General features: G+C 39.6%; 1 protein-coding gene across 6 annotated transcripts in view; it reads right to left on the reverse strand.

The window, feature by feature from the left end:
* Positions 1-23581, reverse strand: part of SYNE2 (spectrin repeat containing nuclear envelope protein 2) — a 158690-nt gene extending 135109 nt beyond the window's left edge. For all 6 annotated transcript variants that reach the window (XM_021403871.1, XM_021403873.1, XM_021403872.1 and 3 more), the window contains exons 1-16: positions 23463-23581; positions 14242-14303; positions 13224-13319; positions 12892-12969; positions 12709-12801; positions 11280-11461; positions 9369-9565; positions 8800-8897; positions 7836-7937; positions 6784-6921; positions 5923-6087; positions 4215-4327; positions 2402-2558; positions 1088-1184; positions 738-925; positions 418-582 (exon numbers count right to left, since the gene is read on the reverse strand). In XM_021403871.1, the coding sequence (XP_021259546.1) occupies positions 418-582; positions 738-925; positions 1088-1184; positions 2402-2558; positions 4215-4327; positions 5923-6087; positions 6784-6921; positions 7836-7937; positions 8800-8897; positions 9369-9565; positions 11280-11461; positions 12709-12801; positions 12892-12969; positions 13224-13319; positions 14242-14303; positions 23463-23541 (2010 nt within the window). In that variant the 5' untranslated portion in view covers positions 23542-23581. The remainder of the gene's footprint in view (positions 1-417; positions 583-737; positions 926-1087; positions 1185-2401; positions 2559-4214; positions 4328-5922; positions 6088-6783; positions 6922-7835; positions 7938-8799; positions 8898-9368; positions 9566-11279; positions 11462-12708; positions 12802-12891; positions 12970-13223; positions 13320-14241; positions 14304-23462) is intronic.

A 23931-nucleotide genomic window follows, 5' to 3' on the forward strand; every position in this document is an offset into this window, starting at 1 on the left:
AGCTGGTATACAGTTGAATAACCCTAGAAATGTCTACGCAGTTATAATTAATTTCTTCTAGCTGAGGCAGGGATTACACAATTTAGCAAAGGTTCACGAGCTCTTAATAAATTGAATACATCTATCTCTATAACTACATAAAAAGCTTTATCTTGCAATAAGCTATCCCTTTTAAAGTGGTTTTAAAATTTTGATTTAAAAAAATGAGTATTTTCTAGATTGTTATAAAGAGCATTTAACTGAGTTGCAAAGACTTATGAATGGGATGCCTCCATGTATTCTCTGCTCCTCTTGTTTTAAAAATAGAAATACTGAGTTGACTGAAAGTTTGATTAAGCTCTGACTAACAAGCTGATAAGTTTAGAAAAGATTTTGAAGGCTGCTTGTCAAAAGAGTATTATGAAACTGGTATCTTACAAAGCGTGTCCTCTTGATGAATTTAGCCCATCTCCTGTTCAGTTTTTTCAGCTCTTTGGCAATATTTGATCCAACTTGCTCTTTGCTGACTTCAATGAGATAGTTTCCAGCTTCATTTAAAGAACCATGCACTGAATTCCAGTTTGCCAGGACCTCAGTAGGGATCTAGAGAGAGGCATTGAAATAATTTCAAGCAGAACCCTGCCACAAGTTTATTTCCAAAATGAGGAACAGAAAAGCAAGAACAACCACTGTCATGTAAAATGCTTTCCTTCCAGGAGGCTCTGTCCATCACGACTAAAAGAAATCCAACAACATACCTCTACTGGATACTCATTTTGTTTTTCTTCCAGCCATGTCTTTAGTAAGTAGAGGTTTTCTGTATAATTACTCCAGGAAGACAGGACTTTCTGTAGTGTAGTATTTACATTGGAAATATAGTCTTTGCACATAGAAATCTTTGACTCCACTGTCTTAAAAAGTTTGCTAATTTCTTGAGGATCTCCAGCTAGGACATCAAAAAGGGAATAATGTTATACATTTGGAAACAGAGACATTTATTCAATAGAATCAGTACTTAACAAAAAAACCTAAGTGGAAATTTAAACTGGTAACAGCGTATCAGTTCAAAACAGAGGTTTTCATTATGAGTTTATGAGTAGGAACTTACCTAAGCCAGGATTGCTTATGTTTTTGTTTTTCAAATCTTCACAGATGTGAGTAGCAGTTTCTAGCAGTGTTTTAAGTCTCTTTTCTTCAACGAAATTCTGCCCAGAGTGAAAAAGGAATCGGCATAGGTAAAACTAACCCACATAAAACTTAATGGTAGCAAATACAGGTTGGGACACATTTTTTTTTCAATATGAAGCTGCAACCTGGGAGTTAACTGTAAATTAAACAAAGTCCATCCAGCAACTCACCTGCACCCTTTAGTCTGAATTTGACCTGTTTGTTTTCTGCTCATGCAGAGAGTAGCTTAATGGGAAATATAAACTCTGGAATGTCATTGACTGAGTCACAGCCATGTATAAGTCAAAACTACTTATTTCAAAAAGTTAAGGCCATAGGGCGATATTCAGAAATGGTACCTCGAACATTTCAAGAAGAATTTAGTCACATAAATTTAAAAAAGTGATGAAAGTTGGGTTTCCTGCAGGTACAGAAATATTGTTGTGCATACCTCCTGCCTCAGATCCAATATGATCCAAACTGGAGATGGAAAGGGTCAGGAAGGAAGAAAGGGGAGCAGAGGAAGAGACTTATGGTTTGAACATTCACTTAGGGAATGAGAGGGTTGGTCCTCACACTCTTAGTTAGTCTAAGGTGCATCTTATTCCTTGAACCACTACCATAGAAAAAGCATGGTAATAAGTAGTTACGAAATCAACTGCATCAAGAAACTCAGTGCAGATTAATGCTGTATTCCCACCTCATTTTTGGTTAATATTAATACTGGGGGGGAAAAAAAAAAAAAAAAAAGAGAGAGAGATTTTGTGTATCTTCTTGTTGCCTCCTACTGGTGTTCTGATGAAATTTCCACTAATTTAAGAAGGGATTTTCCAGCTTGAAAAGATTCAGAGAAACTCTTTAGAAACTTCATGTATCGAAAGAGTAATAAGATACTTGAAAGCACCTGGGAAAGGGTAACAAAACTGGCAAATAGGCTGGAAGGTATATTCTATGAGAAGAGGCTGAGTACATTTGGGTAGCCTAGTCTGGAGAAAAAAGAGGCTAAGGGGTGACCACATTGCTCTCTGCAGTTTCCTGAGGAGTGGAAGGGGAAAGAGAGGTGCCAATCTCTTCTCCCTGGTAAGCAGTGATAGAACACAAGGGAACGGCACAAAGCTGATAAAGTTTAACAAGCTTCTACCAACTGTCATAATATCTTCAGATGAGGATGAACTCATGTTAGAATCAAAGAGAGTGGAGGGAAGAGAAATTATTGTTAGGGTGTGATTATGAAAAACAATTATTTTAAACTTACATTCCAATTTTCTAGCAGTGATTCCACAGATTCTTTTGTCCCGTATTTCACATTCCAAATATTTAGCTTCAATGTCACCTCACTGGCAAATGCTGAGCACAGTCCATAGTGGTATTCAAGAAGGGAACTGGAGTTTGTGAAACGAATATCGTTGAATCTGCAAACAGTGAAATGTTCCAAAAGTTGACTCAAATCATTGGATGCAGAAGGCATTAATGTATAGAGTTTTTAGCCTAAAAATTCTGAATAAATTGTATGTCCCACATCACATTCTTATCTTTAAGCTGGAAAGATATGGAAGGGTGGACTATTCAGTGGATAAGGAATTGGTCAGTTGCAGCCGAATGGTTGGGGCCAATGGCTTTATGTCCACGTAAAGGCTGGATCAGTGCTGTCCCCCAGAGGTCCATCCTGGAACTGGAGCTCTTCAGCATCTTTACCAATGACATAGACAGTGGAATCAATGCACCCTCAGCAATTTTGCTCATGACACTAAGCTGAATGGTGCAACTGATATATAAAAGAAAGGGATGCCATCCAGTGGGACAGGCTTGAGAAGTGGGCCCATAAGAATCTAATCAGGTTCAACAAGGCCAAGTGTAAGGTGCTGCACTTGGGTCAGGGGAATCCCAGATATATATACAAACTGAGAAAAGAACTCATTGAGAGCAGCTCTGCGGAAAAGGACTTGGGGGTTCCAGCAGATGAAAAGCTGGACATCAGCCATCACTGTGCACTTGCAGTCTGGAAGGCCAACTGCATCCTGGGCTGCATCAAAAGAGGAGTGGCCAGTAGGGCAAGAGAGATGATTGTCACTCTCTAATCTGCCCTCGTGAGGCCCCATTTGAAAAACTGTATCCAGGCGTGGGGCCTCCAGCATAAGAAAGACAAAGAACTGCTGGAGTGGGTCCAGAGGAAGCCACAAAGATGATCAATGGGTTGAAGCATCCCTCCTATGAAGACAGGTTAAGGGAGCCGGGCTTAGTTCAACTTGGAGAAGACTCCAGGGAGACCTAATGGAGATCTTCCAGTACTTGAAGGGACCTTATAAACAGGAGGGAGAGCAACTCTTTACTTGGTCTAATAGTGATAGGACAAAGGGAAATGAATGGCTTTAAACAAAAAGAGGGGAGACTTAGGTTGGCTGGGGCCTTAGGCAGCCTGATCTAGTGGACGGTAACCTTGTCCATGGCAGGAGGTTGGAACTAGATGATTTTCAAGGCCTCTTTCAACCTAAGCCATCCTACGATTCTATATGTAAAAATCTTTACAGTGGAAGTAAAATTTTAAGATAGCAGTTCTTTTTTTTTTCCTTCTTTTTAAAGTAGTAGCTCAATTTATGGAAAACCTTAAACGGCTAGAGAAGGGCATCTGTTATCGGTATGCCGAAGAATCTCATGCTATGTGAATGGATTCACTGGTCATTTTTGAAAATATTCTTCAACAGTTATATAGGGTTGCACAGTTTGTAAATCTCAGCTTTCAAAAAAGGTAAAAAATAAAAATGGTATACAGAATCCCCACATACATAGAAATCCTTATTTTCAAAGAATTTGCTTCCTACCCCAAGTGGGTATTTCCTATTCACACTAGCACAGGGGATCTGAAAAGCTCCTGTTAATGAGCTTCATTTTGTACAAATAATTAGATTTTCACTGGACCAATGAATTAAACTGCCTGCTCAACACACCAGTCAACATGTGCTTAAACAGAAAATGTTCTTTTTCTGCAAGGCACAGACAAGCTATGTGCAAGTCAATAGCAGAACTAGAATACAACATAGTCATAGTAGAAGGAATTTGAGTATCACAACCTTCTTTTCATTTCCTCTAGCTTTTCAGGCACTACTAGTGGCATATTCTTCTCATCTTTATTCTCAAATGATTGAAGGGTGTCCAAGTGAGAATCAAAACAATTCATCAAGCCCTGGGAAGAAAAGGAAACAGTAAGCTATTCATATCAATACTAGAGTCAACTAGTAATAAATCTCTCTGGAATCTGCAAGGCACCTGCTATTACAGTGAGAGCTATTAAAAACAAGACAGCACAAGACAATCTTCCAGTGTCTTTATTAATTAACAAGTAATGAAAGTCTTATCAATCTTATCACCTTCTGAAGTGAATATTTATTATAGTAACATATAATTTTTCTTACCACTGGGCATCTAGTTAAATAGAACGTGCATGGAGCTACACAACCTATGCCATCAGGTTGTCTTCCTCACTTTTATTACCATCTTTAGAACAAAAATGAGTCATTTTAACAGTTGCAGGATATTAAATTTTTCCTTGCTATGTGTTCGCAAAACCAGAAAGCAAAACCTGCTGAATAAACTTATTGTATCGTACTTGCTTAATACATTATTCGAATGCTCAATAAATTCCTTTAATATCATGCTGATAACATATAACATTAACCAGTTGGGAGCACTGTTGAGTAATTTCCCAGTTCTTGATAGAAATTCTACTTTCTCTCAAGAGGCATCACTGTGGCAGCAAGATCTCTGTATAAATCATACTAAAAAGATTGGGTTAAAGAAGGAGGAGGAAAAGGAAATTTCAGCAGAATGCCTTCCCATCCCATCAAAGCAGATTTGGCTTCTTCTTCTTAAGAAACTTAATGATTGTGTCTACATGTCAACAGGAAAAAAAAAATGAAAGCCCTGAATCAACCGTGTCTCTCTCTGTCTCATTCTTAAAAACATTATAAATAATTAGCCTGGACAACCAAAATCATAGGTGAAATGGCCAATGTTCGGCAAAGCCATTATCAGTGAAAAAAACATCTCTCCTACCAGCAATTGACTAGCAGCAGTTCAAAAAAGTGGTGTTATCAAGCCACTCTCAACAACCTCTGGTTCCTATTCTTTCAAACTAACATCAAGGACTAGTTACAAAAATATTCACCTTCTTTTGTTCATAAAAAAAACCCAACAAGCAAAGTACCATGATGATCCAACCAAGCATCAATGCACTTACACTATTTATAGTTTTCTAACTCAAAGCATTTAAAATATTATCAGTGTAAAGATCTCAAGATCAGAGTAAATAACTTGCGTGATACTGAGGTATCAGAATACTTTCCATTGCTTTGAATGGAACAACAGAGTGATTCAGCAAATACTTAACTTTAAACACATAAGTTGCGTGAACATAATGGAATGTAACCCTGAGCCCAAGTGCTTTTCTGAACAGGTACGTATCAAGCATAGATTTAAAGATAAGGATGCAATTACTCTGTATTATTACTTAACAAACAAGTTGCAGGAGCCACATAAAACAGCATAATTTTCTCATTCACACAGCATTTAATCTCACTCCACTGAAGTCAAAAATCTTCCTTACAGAGCTATGCAGTTACTTAAATAAACTCACAAAAATCAACGTTATCTTCCGGAGGGTTTTTCATCCTCAGAAGATAAACATATCCATACTGCTTTTCAAAATATCAAATACCAATTCTGTAACAAGTGCTTTACTAGGTGAGACTAGAGAAAAACATTCCTCTGTGAGCAGCTTACCTTAAATACTGAAACTGTTTCACTGAAGAGAGACATGGCTTTAAATGGGTCCTGCAACTCAGGCAAATCTTCTGCCTGCAGACGTTCTACCTTCTGAAGCCAGGCCTCAATGCCATCGAGAGGTGGGGGCAACACCTGGTCCAGCTCTGCTTTCCATTTGTTAATCTTAAAAATAAAAACAAGTGATTAAATTTGTCGCTATTATTCCTTTCTCCAGCCCTAGGATATGGACATATGTTCTGTAAGCTGATGCTCTAGACACCCTGGAAAAAAAAAGAAGTAGGGAACAAGGGTTGCTCTGGACCAGCTGTCTATTGTAAGAATTGACAAGTGAACGTTTCTTCTATTAGGAGCAATTATCAACAAAGCCCAACACATCCTCACTTGCAACAGAGGGAGACAACACAGCCAAACTCACTGCAAAGCACTGACCAACCTGATCTAACTACACCACAATCTGCGTCGTGGGAAAAAAAATATGATCACGCTTCTCCCAGCTGCAACAGTATCTGAGTCATAATTTTGTCCCAAAATAACCTTGTAAGCATTAGTAGGCCAAAACCTTTGATCTGAAGGCTGCCCAAAAATAATCAGATGCAGGCCATTTTTTTTGCAGATCTCTCACAGTCCTAAAGGCATAGGAGGCAGAAGGGTAATACACAGCCTCTTTTCAACCCCTCTTGGGCACTGTACACCACTCAGTTTGTCTGAACTTTAGGTTCAGGATCAATACTGCTTTTATGGATGCAAAAAAAAGTATCACCTCCCTGCTTTTCCCTGTGCATATTCTTGGGCTAAGTTTAGGCTTCCACATTAATCACATTCACACTTGCAACAAGGTGAGCTAGAATTGCCTCTGACCTGAGAGACGAGTTTACTCCATTCTTCCCTCATCTGCTGCTGGTCTTCGCTGAGCTCAGCTTCACTTCTTTTTGATGATAACAGAGGCAGAAAGGCTTTTTTTTCTTGGTTAAATGCTTCCATAAATGACATCATTTCCTATAGATAAAAAGGAAGAGTAATTCATAGAAGGTAACTTAGATGGAACTCATGGATCTGAACACTGGCTTTTAACATATCAGTAGGAAGTCCATTAACTTCAGAGGATGTGATGCATGGAAAGGCAAGGGACTAGATCTGAAAGTGCCATTCTCTAGTAAAATCTGTACTTGACATATTGTCAGTGTTGTCAGGACACGGTTCTTCCCGCCAACCAAGAGAAAGGGAAAATTTCTCCCCTAATGGGTGTGTAGGCCATTTTATTACCAACTCTGACTACAATACAAACCAAAGGAAATTTTACTTCAGGCACAATCTATAGTCAACATTTCAAGTATTCCTTTGTCATTAATTGAATAAAATCTACTATGATTATTATCACAGAAATTGAGAAGCTGACCTTATGAAGGGTCTATGGAATCTTCTTTTGAACTACGTCAACTAGAATCAAAGAATCATAGAATGGTTTGGGTTGGAAGAGACCTTCAAGATCATTTAGTTCCAACCCCCTGCTATAGGCAGGGACACCTCCCTCTAGACCAGGTTGCTCACAGCCCCATCCAGCCTGGCCTTTAATGCTTCCAGGGAGGGGGCATTCACAACCTCTCTAGGCAGCCTGCTCCCGCGTCTCACCACCCTCACAGAAATTAAAAGACATTACTGTACTCTCTCCAAAAAAGCCTTGCTCTGCTCAGAAACCAAGCAGCATATATCTGTTTCCAAAGAGAAACGATTTCATCCTATTCTGCCCTCAACCATTTGAGAGCATTTACCAAATTCAAGGTTTCCAACTCTTGTTTATAAGTTCATTTAGCATTTTGGCATAGGCAATGAAGATGAAAGTCTGTTTCTCAGAACATTTTTAATATTTTGAAAACTTTTGAAAAAGCAGTTAAATACAAAATGCAACTTACTTTGTACTTCCGGTAATGTGTTTCATTCTCTGTGTCCATCAGCAAATTTGCTAACTTTTTTCCCTGAACAGCCAACCAGCTCACGGTCTCTGTTACTTTACCCTAGTAATTAGAGCAGAAAATTTCATGTTTCTGTTTTGAAAGCCTTGTTTTTAATTCACATTGTGCCACAAAACAACATATACTGAGCATATGATAAGCCCCATTCAAAGCCACTGAAAAACAAACAATGTTTCCTGGGGACTCTAATGAGCTTTGAGCCAGCTGCTACTATAACACAAGGCCAAAGTTTTAAACTTGTCTCCTGGATATACAAAGCCTTGAAAGAAGAGTCTGACTGCAGCCCTACTGAAAGCAGATTATCAATATGGAGATATGTGAATTTATGCAATTAAGGCAATTAATGTATAAACTCTACATGAATCATGGACTGGTTTGGGTTGGAGGAGACCTTTAAGATCATCTAGTTCCAACCCCTCTGCTATAGGAGAATACAGATAACAGACAACTTGGTTTTCTAACCAGCATAGCCTGCAAGCAACAACTGCTGCCCACTCTATATGTGAGCTATTAAATTTAAAGCTGGTTGTTCTGCATGTTTGCAAATTTATCTGCTTCCACTCCAGTGTTTACATACTGACTTCAGAGCACACATGAAAACAGCCAAGCTTAAAAATGAGGGAAAAAAAAACCACAAAAAGCCATAAATTAAAAACAAGACCACCTGCACAGTAGTTCCAACAGTACCATCAAAATCTATCACACTGAGTCTTGGCTAACACGTAGGAGTATCAGAAGGTTCAAGTCAGTTCAGCACTGTCAGTGGCTGAATCAGAGGATCAAACTATGAAGGATAACTGTCAGTGCATCATGCTATAAGCTGGGAAAAGAAAGTACTGATAATCTTGGCAGTAACAGTGCACATTTGTTACAAAATGCCTCAGTGATAAACGAGATCACATACCTGCATGTCTTCAGTCTCAGGCAGATTCCTGGAGTACTGTAAAAACTGTGCCACATAAGTCATGATTGATTTTTCATCCGGATTCATAACGTCAACATCTACAACAGCCAATACACCATTTACATAATTATGCAGCCCTCTAGACTTGATCACATAATTACACACTGTATTGCAGCTATTAAAACACATTACCATAAATATGTTTATTTTGCAGTAGCTCACTTAACATACCACTGACAGAAATTAGCATGTAATGAAATTCTTTCCTTGGGAATACTTTAATATAATATGAGAAACTAATGAACAATTTTCTCGTATGAATGGAAAAGTTTCCTATTCTGTCTACTTCATATTGTTCCTGCATATGCTGCCAATTCAAAAATCCTAAAAATCCCAAGCATACTCAGTGTTACACAATAAAGAACTGCAGGTTAGAGCATTACAGTGAAGATCAATGTTTCATTTCAAACTTGAACACAACCTTACTTTTTCCTGTATTACAAGTCAACATATGCAGGATTATATTAATCTCACTCCTTAGAGCAAAGACAAGAAAGTAGATCACTTACCTTCTGGTTCAAGAAGCCGTGGAATATTGAGCTCCAGTTCTGCAATTCTGAAAGCCTCATCCAGGTTTTCTTTATTGCTTCTAGTTTTTGCCTTCTCCAAATCAATTAGACCTGGTCTTAAGGCATTGATGATAGCTAAAAAAGGCAGTCCACTTCTCCAGCTCGACTTGAAATCAGTCACACTGATAGAACCATATCTATCCCAAAAATGATTAGAAACAAAACATGACGGCACATTTACTCTGATGTCATAAGTACGAATTCAGAAATACAATATAAATTTGGTAAGGTAAGGCATGAAAGAAATCCAAGAAGTTACAGAGAACTTTGCCACCACATTTCTGAAGAAGCTGGGTCAGAAAACCCTACAGACAGTAGTACTCATCACTATAACTACGTTTTTTCACTTTGTTTTGCAAAATCGTACAATGTTTTCAACTTATATTGCATTCTGAAGCTAAGCATTGCTGATTCAATATCCTTTCTGAATGCAATCTTTGCTCTCACAGTCAATGCATTCTGTGGGATGGAAAAATAACAACCAAAGCACTGAAGTTGTTACAATAACATAAAGGTATTTGTCCATTAGAGCACTGAGGATTGGAATCATTTTTGTCATTTCAGAAAATCTAGACCTTAAAATTGATCTATCGCTCTAGGAGAGATATTTTTCTCTTACTTACTTAATGTCTTTTAAACAACTTCCATTAAGTGGTGCCTGGACAGTGCTGAGAGGGGCTCAGAAAGCTCTCTGAGCCACAGTGAATTCCGGGACAACTTTCCAGAAGCAGCTCATGTATTATGAGCATGTTACTGAGTGGAAAATAAGTAGGGTTTAGGGTGATAAAACTTAGCTACAAAATAATGAGCCAGGATTTTTTAAAAAAATTGTTCTTTTAACAAAAACAATAGGATTAATTGATAACAAAGTTATTAAACGCAATCACAATTCAGAAAGGATGCTAAGTAACAGACAGTAATATTGCCGATAATAAAAAACAAGCAATGGAGGAGGATACAATGGATAGAGGGCTCCCTTTTACATGCTGCTCAAAATTGTTCTGATGCTGCACAACTAAAATGTAAAATACAGTGACCAGAAAGTAAACAGTGTGCTGATGAAGGCCTTTATCTGCCCCTTAGCAACTTCAAATATTAGTAGAATGTTATTAGAACATAAAGCTACCTGGGAGAAAGGGTTGACATTATTCTAAAAGATATTTGAAATATCTTTGAGTGTTGCAGTAGCCCTTGAAGAAAACGTAAAATGTATAGCTTGTCCCTTGCAATAAATATCTGTATTTATTCTAGGCTGCGTGCTGTAAATGCTCCCACTGAAATCAACAAAGCTATGTGAACACTGGGAACAAAAAGACATAAAAAAGACATTAGGGACTAAGACCTGTTCCATTCACCAGGATTTTCCTTGGGGATCATGCAGTGTTTTGACAGAATACTTATCATTCTGTCTCTCATGTCTCATGAGAGATGTCGGAATCCTAGAAAACCTACATTTTCCTTTTAAAAAAATAAGTAGTTGCTGCAACTTTGTTAACCAGTGCCAACCATGAGGATTAAAACTAGCAAATTATGTAAGCATTCCACTAGACTTATCACACAGGAAACTGTAAGCTCCTAACAGAGAAAAGCCAAACAAACTAATTTACATTGTGGTATTTTATTAGTAGGATTAGCCTCACTTCATTATATTTAAAAGGCTCATTTCATAATGCGTAGGGCTTGATTGATGCTAAAAGTGCTGATAAGATCATCCAAATTCTAAAGCATTTTCTGCTAAGCCATCACTAAGTAATGTTTAAAAAAAAAAAAAAAAAGAAAAATATCATATTCAGAGAAAAGCTGTAAATACAAAACGTAAAATACTATTTATATGTCTTGGATGAAACTTACAGTGAACACTGTTCTTTCGCCCAAAACAGAAGAGCCTTTGTAGCAGATATCTTCCACCGTTCCTTAATTTTAGCACTTTTTTTAGCTGATCGCCTTGCCTTTGGAGAGGAGTCAACAGTACTCGAACAATCAAGAGAAGGCTGATTGTAAGTGCAAGCAAGTGTCCTGGCAAGTTCTTCAATCTGTCAGAGACGATGGGAGAATTTAAGCAGGTTACAGTGAAAACTTCGGAGATATTAATGGCAGAAAACCACAGAGAATTAGAAAGGACTCAATTAAGCTGTAATAGCAGTCCTCTGCCCCCAAAGTTTCTACAGAGTTTATCAACCATTGACAAATTTTATCTGTTCAAGATGAACACTTGATTTTTTTGGCAGGAAACATTCACCCAAGGCATCCATGTGATACTAGCAATGGCATGAAGGGACCTTCTCACTCAATGTTCTTTCCTACCTTTCATACCAGAGAAGGAAGCCAATGGCAGCTGTGTTTTGTGCTGTCGTGTTCTATCAAGCAGGTTCAGAGTTTGCCTGCTTGCTCAGGGTGCAGGAAAATCTACTCAACAGGCCTCACAAATCTACAGTTGGTTAGAGAGGCGTGGTTTAGGTAAAAGATAATGCAAACCACTATGCACAGCACAAATACTCCGGCACCAAAGTACCCTCACCAAGAAAAATATGGGCTACAACAAATAGTTAAAGAACTTTGCTTATAGATTCTCTCCTGAGCCTCTGTCACCAGTTCATCCCAAAAGAACCTATATTAATTCACTGCTGGGCTCTTGCTAGACAACTGTTTGGTTCCATCATTCTCCGTGGTCCATCAACAGGACTCCAGCAATGCAACGTGCCTTCAAACTTCCCTTTCTCCCCATAATGTCCTGCCACACAAGATGCAGGCACTCACTATCTTGTGTAAGAAACATCACAACAACATCCTTCATGTCATTTCTGATAGTTGGTACTAGAAAAACAAAGAGCAAGAATTACACAAAGGCTCACAAAATAATTGCGAGTGCAGCCAACACTGAAGAGGGATCTGCCCCTGAGGGAGATGGATGCGAGCCACTCTACGCTAATTGCTCCATTTGGCACACTACTTAGAGCCTAATCATTACAGGCCTTAGACAGATAGACACAGTTTAGCCCATTTTAACTAGTTATTTAAAAAATCTCAATATCTGCACTTCCTAACATTTTCAGTTAAACAACGGTCATCAAGTTGTAATGCCACCATCACATTGGACAAGCAGCTCAGAGATGGGCAGGATGCACTGGTGCATCTCTTTCCTGACTCATCACTTCAGGATGTTAGAAAATAATCTTCTGCTTTGTACTGATTTGTTTCTTTGTGCAACCACATAAGCCAACATATTTTTGTGCCTTTTCTCCTCTACCGAAGCACTCCCTTGCATTACTGAAATACTTACATGAAAATGAAATATAATTGTCCAAATTAGGCCAAGCACAATGGAAGGTTTTCCTTCAATAATGTCAGCAACATGAATATTTATAAGCTTGATCTAGGAAGGGAAAAAAGGATCATTGTTAACAAAGAAAATGCTCCACCAGCTAAACTGGCTTTACTTGTGAATTCTGAAGTTAATACTCACTGATTTGCTTCTTAAAAATGTCAAGGCATTTTCTATGTTGCTTCTACACTGAAAGGTATTAAATCCTTTTTCCCGTGGCTGCAAAGCAAAAGGAACGTGTTACATTCTCAGTTCTAAAAATTCATTTTATTTCCATTTTGATAAGGAGAGTCTTGCAAAGATTCATGAATGACTTTGGATCAAATGATTTCAGCGTGATGTAAGTTTAGGTTACTTGCAAATAGCCCTGTGACTTCAGGGGAATTGTTCATGTCCCTACAGTTAAGAGTATCCTGCAATCTCTTCTGGATTTGACAAAGTACTGAGGTAATATTTGTATTGTTCTGTCTTACCAGATGTTGACCTGAAAGCACTTCCAACAGATCCAAAAGCATATGTCCTTGCTGAATGTCTGTATATAGGTCTGAGATAACAGAAGGAGGTGTATGCTGCAAAACAAATTTCAGTGTATGTGACACCATCTTTAGTAACTTTAAATTCAGCACATTATAGAACATGACAGATTATTCCATTCTGCTGTTAAAAAACTGTTTAGTATATTTTATTTTTCAATAAGTTGAAATATAAATCCTGCATCTAATCAGCCATATCCTTCTCCTTCTAACACATTACTGTGTTTGCTTCTTATTCCCACTTTCCCTGTCTCTGAGTTTTATTTATAAGAGTTACTTTAGGCCACATTTTCAAGTATTTATGATACTTTTCAAGGAGATATGTGGCAAAAAAAGTAACTTTGAACAAAAGGAAAGTTAACATAAGCAGCTAATTAGTATTTTTACTTCCTTTTCAATCTGTATTGAGTACAAATATGACTATAGAGCCAAATAACTAAGCCCTCACTCTTTCACCCACATGTGGACAACAGAAATCTATCATCAGCTCAATGGCTTCTGCTCAAGGAGAGGCCAAAACTGGATTTTTATCTGAGCAAGTCAGAGCTGCAGCACATGCTGTATAAACTGCTCTGGGACCATCTCACTAAACTCATGTTTTTGGATTGCGTAAGTGAGTAATACTTCCCTAAATACAGTAATACTGATCAGAAATCTAGAATCTCATAAAACTCTGAGATTCATGCCATGACTCAGCAAAAAGTATGTTTTATCAAATCAGCAAGAAAGATACTGTCAACCACTTACAAACCACCTCTTGCAAATGTCCTTGGACTATCACCCATACAATGCTGTTACACCTAATATACAAATGCTTTCCATGGGCTACTTTTTCCAGCCAGTGCTTAAAATCTTACATTAATTTTGTTTATTCATTAAAAAAAAAATTATCTCCTAAGAACACATCCATATCAAAAAAGGCAAAAAGCATTCTTCTCCTAAAGAATACCCTTCTTACCTTTGCCAATATTGAATTTATCCAGGTAGTAAATGTTTTCTTCTGAGTACACTCTCGCTGCACTGGGGAAAAAAGAAAAGCAAAACAGTTAATGAAAAAATAAAATGATCTGGTTTTATTTTTCTTTCTCAAAAACCTAAGGTCTGCTCCTCCAGATATGATAGTAGATACAGCTATACAGCTTAATATTAGTTTTTCTCAACTCTTAGTGTTCATACTGTTTTTGCCTGCAGAGATGACAATGTAAGAAGCTCCACAACTATCAACCATACTTCTCTACTGTATACAGCAAAGAGCAACTAAGGTTTTCTTGAAGGCTCAGCAAATGCAAGCAGTGGTGTGAACACAACATCCTGGAGAGCAATCCATCTAGAATAACTCCATCCATCACTCAGAAACCCAGCCTGTCACCCAGGTCTTGTAGGCTGTCACTAAGTGAAAAACCACCAGCAGCTGCAAGGGGAGACAGTAAACTGTTTAAACCCCTACATTAAAAAACAGAATATTTAAACCATTTCTCACATCAGGCTAAATTTCAAGAGGGGAAAGCCTTTCTCTGTGCCTTGTGAGTGGCAGAGATGAAGAGAAGGGAATCCTTGTCTAGTTCTCCCAGAAAGTGAAGAAGAAGATCTGGGAGCAGAGAGCAAGATATGTACCGTGTCAAAATAAACACTTGGCTTAAATAAAGACTTTGCACTTGGCATGAGGCAGTCTGTACAAAAGCAACTATCCACCTGAACAGCAGAGGGTCAGGGCCTAGTTTCACTTCACTACAGATATTAAACCTTTCACCCCTTTCCCCAGTGTGTGAAAGCTGAGCAGCACAGGCAGAACAGTCCGGCTCTCCTGTCTTCCCCTGGAAAGATGCCAAGACAAGGCCATGAAAAGCATACAGCCCTGCTGTGTGCCTGAGATAACAGCAGGTGCTGGCCACTGAAATGACAGCCTTTCGACCTCACTGCTAAACCAGATGCTGCACAGGCACTGCCACAAGCAAAACCTACAGCCCACCTGTGCCAGCCATCTCAGAGACTCCCGGGAGCACACATGAACACAACCTCCTTTTTCTCTCCATTTCCATATCAGCTTTGACTGGAAGCAGACGGGTTGGCTTCCCAAAGAACAAGCCAAAAAGCAGTGACCACCCTGGGGGCCTGCCTGGAGCTGCAGAAGGGTGGTTGTCCCCTCTTCTTCCCTTCCCCCCTTGCCATTTGAATCAACACCCAGAAGGGCTGCACTGGTTTCACACAGACACTACAGACACGTCATATGGACTGCTGAAGGAGAGTAAGCTTACACTGATGAGCAGATGTTCCAGTCACTTAAACCACCACCTTCAGTCTGTGGCAGCCTCACAACCTACTCAGCCATCCCCTGCCAGAAGCTGAGGCAGACACCCAGCAGTTCTGTGCACACCTAGGCAGCTCCTCAGGCAAAGCTCAGCCCCTCATGTCTGCCTGCCTCCAGCCTTCCCCTCAGGCACCGGGGAGGCAGGGTGAGACAGTCAGGAGAGAGGCAAAGCAGAGAGAAAGCGCAAGGCCTCTTCCAGCTGGGCTGGGTGGCCAGGAGCAGAGGATGCAGGAGTCACCATCCCTGGAGGTGTCCAAGAACCCTGGAGATGTGGCACTGAGGGGCATGGTCTGTGGGTATGGTGGAGGGGGGTTGATGGTTGGACTAGATGATCTTAGTGGTCTTTCCAACCTTAATGATTCTGTGATGAATCTGTCATACTACAATCCTGACGGAGCATGAAGCTGTTGATTTCTTCTTCTTGATCAACTGTTTTATGCTTTTTTTTTTTTTTAAATAACACAGAAGTGGCGATGAACAATAAAGATGAAGGCTTTCATCTTTATACGGACAAAAATATTTGGAAAACAAAAAGTAAGCGCACAGGTACCACACAGATCAATCATAATCACAACACACACTTAGAGGACATAAACAGCATGGAGCTCCTGCCTTCATGTTAGCACAGGACCCAACCACACCCTTTGGTTTAATACCTGTATGGGAGCTATTCCAATTACCTAATGAGTGATTACTGAGTAGCTGCACTCTTTTATCAGACTGGAATTTCTGGCACTTGAAAAGGGGCAGAAAGCAAATATTAAATGCTTTGCCAGTCGTCTGCAACTCTTCCAGATTTAGCTCTTACCAAAGGCTGCTATTGATTTGGAGGACTTGCTTTCAGAGTTGATAACTGAAAGACCGTTAGGATGAGGACATTTGGTCTTGTTTTGGTTTAATCTCTCCACATTAATGTACAGAAGCATTACACAATGTGGGCCAGGTACTACAAGTGTTGATTCACGTGGGCGGCTCTCAGGCAAACATCTCACAAGCAAATGGACAAAGCAGTTACTTTGCTGCACACGCGTAAGTACAAGTTACACTCCCTCAACCTACAGCCATAGCCTAATGCAACCCACCAGCCTGCCTTTCAGGTAGCTGCAGCCTGGCTTATTTTCCTATCAAAATACAAAAAATCCTCGTGAATCAATAAGAAAACTCAGTGCCTACCAATACAACACAGCTCATTACAGATGTGCTGCCAGCACGGTGGCAGGCAATCGTATTTCAATTTTCAGGCTGTGTGTTTCCCCTGACTCCACTGCTTGGAAGCTCTAACAATTTAATCAAGGTCTCAAATTCTTATCTCTACCACGTGGTTAATTAATACGGATTTTTATTTTTATGAGGATGAATGGATTCTTTGTCAGGCCTTTTTATAGGAGTCTAAGTGACCTTGGTTTTATCTTGTCCTAGTTTTCAAAGTGCCACTGACCCAGAATAAAAAAAGCTATCAAAAAATCCTGATCATTCCTTTCACTTTGGGATGCAACTAACCAAGACAGAAAGTAAATCTGAGAGAACAAAATAAGAACCTGCTAATCTGGAAACATCCAACATCTATCACATTTTACCTTGCATTTTAAATCTAATCTTCAGAACAACTCTTTAGAAAGGAACAGCATAGAAGAAGCATGTCACATAGACTTGCTGTAAATCAATAGATACTGCTGGACAGGACAATAGCTGTTTTATCCAGTAATGAGCTATCAGCAAGTGCTATAAAATAGGCCAATCATTAAGGGCTGCAGCACGGGACATGACAGACTGCAGCAGGGGCCATGGCAATGCTGAGCTCTCCTGGGAGGAAGAAGAGGGGAGGGCAGGAATGTCAGCCTTCTCTGATGGTGATACAGAAAAGCCAAAGTTAAAAGTCATCTCCTCTCCATGGCTGCCCTTTGTTCCTTCTTTCCTGAGGTGGGAGATGGCTCTACGAAAATAACTCCCTCCCTCAGCAGGGAGCTGGGGGAAGCAACCGCAGCTCAGCACAGCAGATGTAGCCTGTCCGACTCTGCCTGTCAAACAGAAGTCACCAAATATCACAGAGGTTTTCTTCTATTGTGAGGACTGGTGCCTCACTGCCAGTAAATCTTTAAAACCGAGTGGCTTTTTTATTTTTATTTTAAACTCAAACGATTATTTGAAATTAATGAACACAGCTATGTCTATCATCTTCCCATCTCTGATTTGACTGACGCAATTACCATTTGTGTGTGCTATTTTTGCATCTTCCTTCCACCACTCAGGTCACCCGAGGATATGTCTACAAGAGGAAGCCATGCAGCTCAGAGGGAGCAGACCTTGAGCTCAATGAGCTGGTGGTCAGAAGTTGGTGTACCCACCATATGAGTCAGGGGAAGAAAGCTTGTACCCAAGCAGCTCTAGACTGAATGGCCACAGATCACTGGGGTACCTTTTTGGAGCATACACTTCAGTTGCATCCAAAATAGGCATTTCCACACTCTGTGATGGCTCAGCAGGAGAATGGCCAGCAGGGTTAACTTAGAGAGCTCCTTCAAAAGAGCACTCCTGCTACAAACTAAAACACCAAGCAGGTACATGAGTAAATGGTATGATCTATCAGAAGGACTGTTATGTATTTGCCTACCCAGGGAGTGGAGAGGAATTCAACCCCCTGTCCATTATGTTGTCCCCTCCCTTCCACCCAGTAATGCAGCTTCACTTGCAGCAGACAGGAAAGCAGGGGAACAGAGTTATTTCCAGCATTTATGTTCAGTAACATGGTGCTAAGCAATTAAAAACAAACACAATATTTTCTGTCAAGATTAAGTTTTTCCAAAGGCCAATGAACAGGATGAAAATATTTCTACAGAAACAGGTCTTTTCAAATCCAAATACCATTTAAGTATTAACTAATTAACTACTACCGTGCTCGTGCAGCAAGTAGGAACTTTCTGCACTATCTCCTTTCAACCTCCTTTTCCTTTTGAAAGCAAATTATCCAATTTACCCAAAGCGCTGCTAACTCAGGAAGCCTGTTCAAACTGAGTTTTGCACTCCTGGCTTTCTTAAATACTTTCACTGCTCTCATTGCCGGGATCCTGGAGCAGCTCTGAGTCATCACAGTATTTACTAACAGAACAGCCCCCGGAGTGAGGCACTGCAGTGCTTGAGGGCACAGACAGAGGCTGTAGGTTAAATTCTTTAAGGTACTAAATCACATCATTTTGAAATCAACATACCTTTAACGATAAGGGTTTTCATGGCTTTTCTAACATTTTTTTTGAAAACCCGAGCTTGAGCAGGGACTTGAGCATAAGTGGCTCCCAGTGTCCTATGCCGGTGCCTCAGAAGCAACCCACTCCCCTTAGTCACTGTAATGCCAGCCTTTAATAAGTTGTGCACTCAACAATGCCTTCAGCAAATCGAAATATGTCTAGCAGGGAACACGTTTACACAACTACACAATCTATTTTTTTCACTGGGCATGACAAACAGACCAAAATATCTGGGAGTGATTTTTTTCAAGCCAGTCTCGTGTGTCTCCCAGTCCCATCAGCCCCGTCACATGGCACAGAGCCATTCAGATCCGGGAACTGCAGACCAGCTCCTCACCCAGGCGGTGTAAACAGGGCATAAATTTCAGCGCAGCTCCTCTTGGAGCTTTTCCATTTGCAAAAAGTCACCCCTGAAAAATCATTAGTATTTAATGGACTTTTTTTGATCACTCTGTTTTAAGAAAAAATAATCAACAAACAAACGTGTAGCTCTAATAATACACCATCCTCAACAGACAAAGCATAAAGCTGGAGCAAAATAAATGCTGGGTAAGAATTATAAGTCTCCCTGACCTCTGGAAGATTATGTGTGTCTCAGAGCGATATCCTCCTTTAAGTCAATTACTCAGATATGAGTGCAATCTACTACAAGTTGCATAATAAAATCCATCCGTATATATCAAAGCATTTAGTTTTAGTCAGAGAGAAATAGGTTTTTGATTATTCATAAAGGATTAGACCTAACTGCATGAAAATAACATAATTCACTTATCTCATTAAGCACTCTTCAGAAACAGTTTTAGCAGTCATGTTCTTATGTTATTCTTCGAGTTACAGTAATAAACAGCAGCACAAACACAGGTCAATTAGAACAGCCAAAAATTAAGACCCTTACAGTTAATTAAATGGCAAATAAGTACATGCCTCAAACTCTGTGAGCTAAACGCACACTCTTGTGTCTGAATTAGCTCAGAAAGTGTGGAGAGAAAATGGAAAACAACGTTCTGTGGAGACTTGGTGGGAAAGGCCACACCTAGGCTCTGCTCACTGTCTTGGTCAGGAAAGGGGAAGTATTTGCTCCTGGGAGGGAAGATGGAAGTTGCATCCTCCTACAGGTAGCCAGATTTACATCCTGAAAGCTCCAGAGCTGGCCAGTGTCTGGTGGAGCCACCAATCTGCTGGTGGCTGCGCAGTCCCCTCGCTGCAGTCCCACATGCACACTTGTCAGCACAGAGCAGGCAGATCTCCAGCAGCTCTCAAGACACCAGAAGCCCTTCTCTTACCAAAGGAGAGGACATGCATCCCCATTTCAGGTAGCTGACAACAATTTTGGACCCTGACTGTGTTTGTTCCATCCTCCTCCTGCGCTCACCTCCAGCCAGCCCTGCATGCTCCCTCAGTATCTGCAGCAGAAGTGGCTTCAGGTTCCAAAGACACGCCACTAAGCAGCATCTCTCTGGAAAGCATCCTCTGTTCACCAAAACATTTGCAGCCTGCCTGGCCTGAGCAATCCCTCTCTTCAGTATTTCCCTATAGAAGGCACCTTGAGTCCAGCTCCAGGCATTAAACCTGTACCTTTGGGTGGCTGTGCAGGGACACCAAACAGCTTTGCAGCTGCTCTGCATTCTGCTGCATCAGAAAAGCGGGAGAAAGCAGAAAGGTGCTGGTGGAATGGACATGAATAGAATCATAGAATGAATCACAGAATCATAGATCTAGGTTGATCTTATTCGGATTTGGTTTAATTATAACATCTGGGAAAAAGGGAAAGAAAAAAAAAACAGAGAAAAAGGAGCCCAAGCCATGACATCGTGCAACTTCATATGAATTTTTCAATGTCCTCAGCGGGGGGGTGACTATTTATCTTTTGGCTATGGAGATCAGCTTGAAAACAGGAAATCATTCAACAGCTATATATAAGTGCATATATAAGGGGTTAAACTTTTGCAGCTTTTATTTCAGCCTCATGATTTTGTGATTAGCACCATCAACTGAAAATGTCTCAACTTTGACACTAGAAACCATACAGTTTCATTGTACTTATTTTCTTCATGTTTTTAAAGCTTCACTGTACCTCCTTAAAATACTGAGCTGCAAAGAAAGATGCATTGAAAACAAAATTATTTTTACCCGTATCCCCGTATGACTTTCTTTACTGCATTTTTCAGACTACACTACAAAGAAAAGTGAATGTTCATCCTTGAACATTCTTGTACCTGGGAACTCACTTACAGAAAGTCCACTAAAGCTGATTTGTACAGTATTAAGCCACCGGCATTAATTTAATAGGCTTTGTATAATGATAACAGCTGCTAAGAAGTAACCTCTTTATTACTTATTTTAAGGTTCCTGTGTGGAGATGGTTTGGATTCAGTGATTCTCATGGGTCCCTTCCAACTCAGAATGTTCTACAGTTGTTCCCTCCTTCTTTTCCCTTTCTTCCAGAAAGTACACAGGCCTCCTCATGGAGGATTTTGACTTCAATTACAATCAAATCTTACCTCAACAAAGTGCCTGGTTCTATATGCAGTTTAAAAAAAAAAAAAAAAAGCTAACCATTTTATTACGTTTTTGGGCATATAAGTTCACAGTGACCAAACTGACTGGTTAATTAGGAAAAGACCCACCAAATGTGTCAGACAAGTGCAGTAACATCGGTGCCATTCAGAAATAACAGAATGTGGAATAAAATATGAGCAATCCAGACTAGATCTCATGCCTACTTTTCTTTTTCCTTTGCCAGCTGTTTACAGCTAACTCCTGTTACATTGTGCTTTTTACAACACTGGACATATTCTCAAGCTATAACCTAAAAATTTGAGAAGTAGGTCATAACTGGTACTACAACCATCTTCAGCCACCCAAAACTTGAGCTGCTTTTCTAAAAGTTAAGGGTAGTCACTTCTTGAATCTGACATTTCTCTCATCAGTGCTCAATACATTGGACATGTCTACACCATTTGTTGCATCTTCATTCATTGCAAAAATTGCTTACACCACTTTCTAAGGACATCTCAAAGTGTTTTAGAACAGCCAAGCACACACAAGTTGGCTCCAATTTGCACCACATCAACATAACCTAGGAAGTCAAACTATTACAGCATAGAAATATTATTTAGTAATTTCATTTTTAATAAGCAAGGCTCTTTCACCTAGATACTAATCAAACAACAGTACTTTCAGTGGACATATTTGACTTTTCAGAAAATAGCAATACTATTTCAAAATAAAATCTTGGTCTAAAATTCCACATCTCTCTAATTCAATGCTTTAAAGCTAGACAGTGTTTCTCAAGCCTATTTCATGACTAACGTCAATTCAGTCTCTGCACCAAAGGCTGAGTGTGACAGGCACAGCAATCGTGTGTCTGACAGACTGTGCTTGGTGTTACAGCCAGGCTAGCTCTCATCTGCTATGTCTTTTTTGCTTACTGTCCTGAAAACTTAATACTGAAACAAAACAGAAGAAAGTTCACCGTTGAAGATGCTTGGCTTCAGATCACTGTTAACACTCACTCATCAAAACGCATGGCTTCAATGGCAACATTAGTGCAAATATGGATTGTAAAAGTGATTTGGCAGAATATCCTCTTGCACCATCTGTTTTTAACATATTTACTCTCAACTAAGCACCACAGTAATTTCATTGCAACTAAACTAAAAGTAAATAGGTCTGTGGGAACAGAATAAATCTAAGTCTAAAAAATCTAAAATGACTTAGTTCATCTGTTCTCAGGCTTTAAACACATTGAAGACCAGCCTTCCAGCCATGCTCACCCTGCTGCCTGATTAGACTCCCTGAATAATGCCTCCGTGAATGTGCTCACGAGCACATTTAGAGCAAAATCAGTCTCTTTCCAGAAAATTCTTAGAGAATAAAACTCAACACAAGATTAAGGAAAATCCATAAAGCTTACATGATAGCCCATCTCTGATGCACTGATGACCATTTAAATGTCCAAGTAGGTGCCATTAAAATGGCACAACTACATACTACCAAGCAACTGCTTGCTTAACAAGATCCAGCCCACTGCAAGTAAGGATAAAAAAATGAAAGACTTTGACCAGTAAGAAATTTGCCTATCGGTCACTTCATTTTTCTACTTGCTTTGGCCACGAGCTTTCTTTCTACACGTGCATGGGATAAAGCAATAAGGACTGAAAAGTAAATAAAACAGAAAGAAACAAAATGAAATAGCACTGTAGTTAATAGCCTCATTAAGACAGCTCAGTGCAACCAACTAATTGTCAGCAAATTGAAAACAAGGAAAGTAATGAAATACCACAACTGCTTTCACGCTGGCAGCTCCCTTGAAAACGGTTTACTGTAACATGTATTCTGAGTAACAAAGTGTAAGAACCCACAAGTACATGTGCACCAAAAAAGGCAACAGCTCTGAAAATACCATGAGAAAGTACTATGAGAGCTGTAACCTTCCAGTTCACTGCTGAGATGTTTTTTATGAAGCAGAAACATTAGCAAAGTAACACAGACATGAACAGACTACACTGATTGTAACACCAGTTCTACATTTTAACAGGTCTCTCAGAATTCCCTTCAACTTGTGCATGGTCACAGATTTTACCATAAATTCACATTAAGAAAGCACAGGAAACTATAGTAACCAACCTTGCAGTGATAGAAAGAGATCATCTATTTCGGAGGAAGCCTGCTCCTCTGTTGAGGGAGATGACTGATTCGATGCCATATTAAATCCAATGGAGACTCGTCTTTAATCAATTTCCAAACTGAAATCACAAAAAAAAAAAAAAAAAATCAGTAGAGTTTTACATTAATGCTGCTGATATCAGAGTTGTGAAGGCATGCATAGGCAAAGTTTCATTTGGGGTTTTCTTGTCTTCGTTTCTAGAGCTCACACAGAATGAAGCGAGTGTTCCTATTGCATGAACCAAAATTTTTGTCACTTGGCTCTGCTCGCTTTATTTCTGACAGAGGTCAGCAGTGCCCTACAACACAAACCATGGATGCAAGTGTGTCTTTCCACGAAAACAAAAGCGCTATGATTAGGGAAAGACAAACACAGTCACTTTCTTTTAGGAAGCCAGGTTGGCAAAGGCTCACAGTGCCTTCTACAGAT

This window comes from Numida meleagris, chromosome 6, assembly GCF_002078875.1.
Source record: "Numida meleagris isolate 19003 breed g44 Domestic line chromosome 6, NumMel1.0, whole genome shotgun sequence".
Lineage (NCBI taxonomy): Eukaryota > Metazoa > Chordata > Aves > Galliformes > Numididae > Numida > Numida meleagris.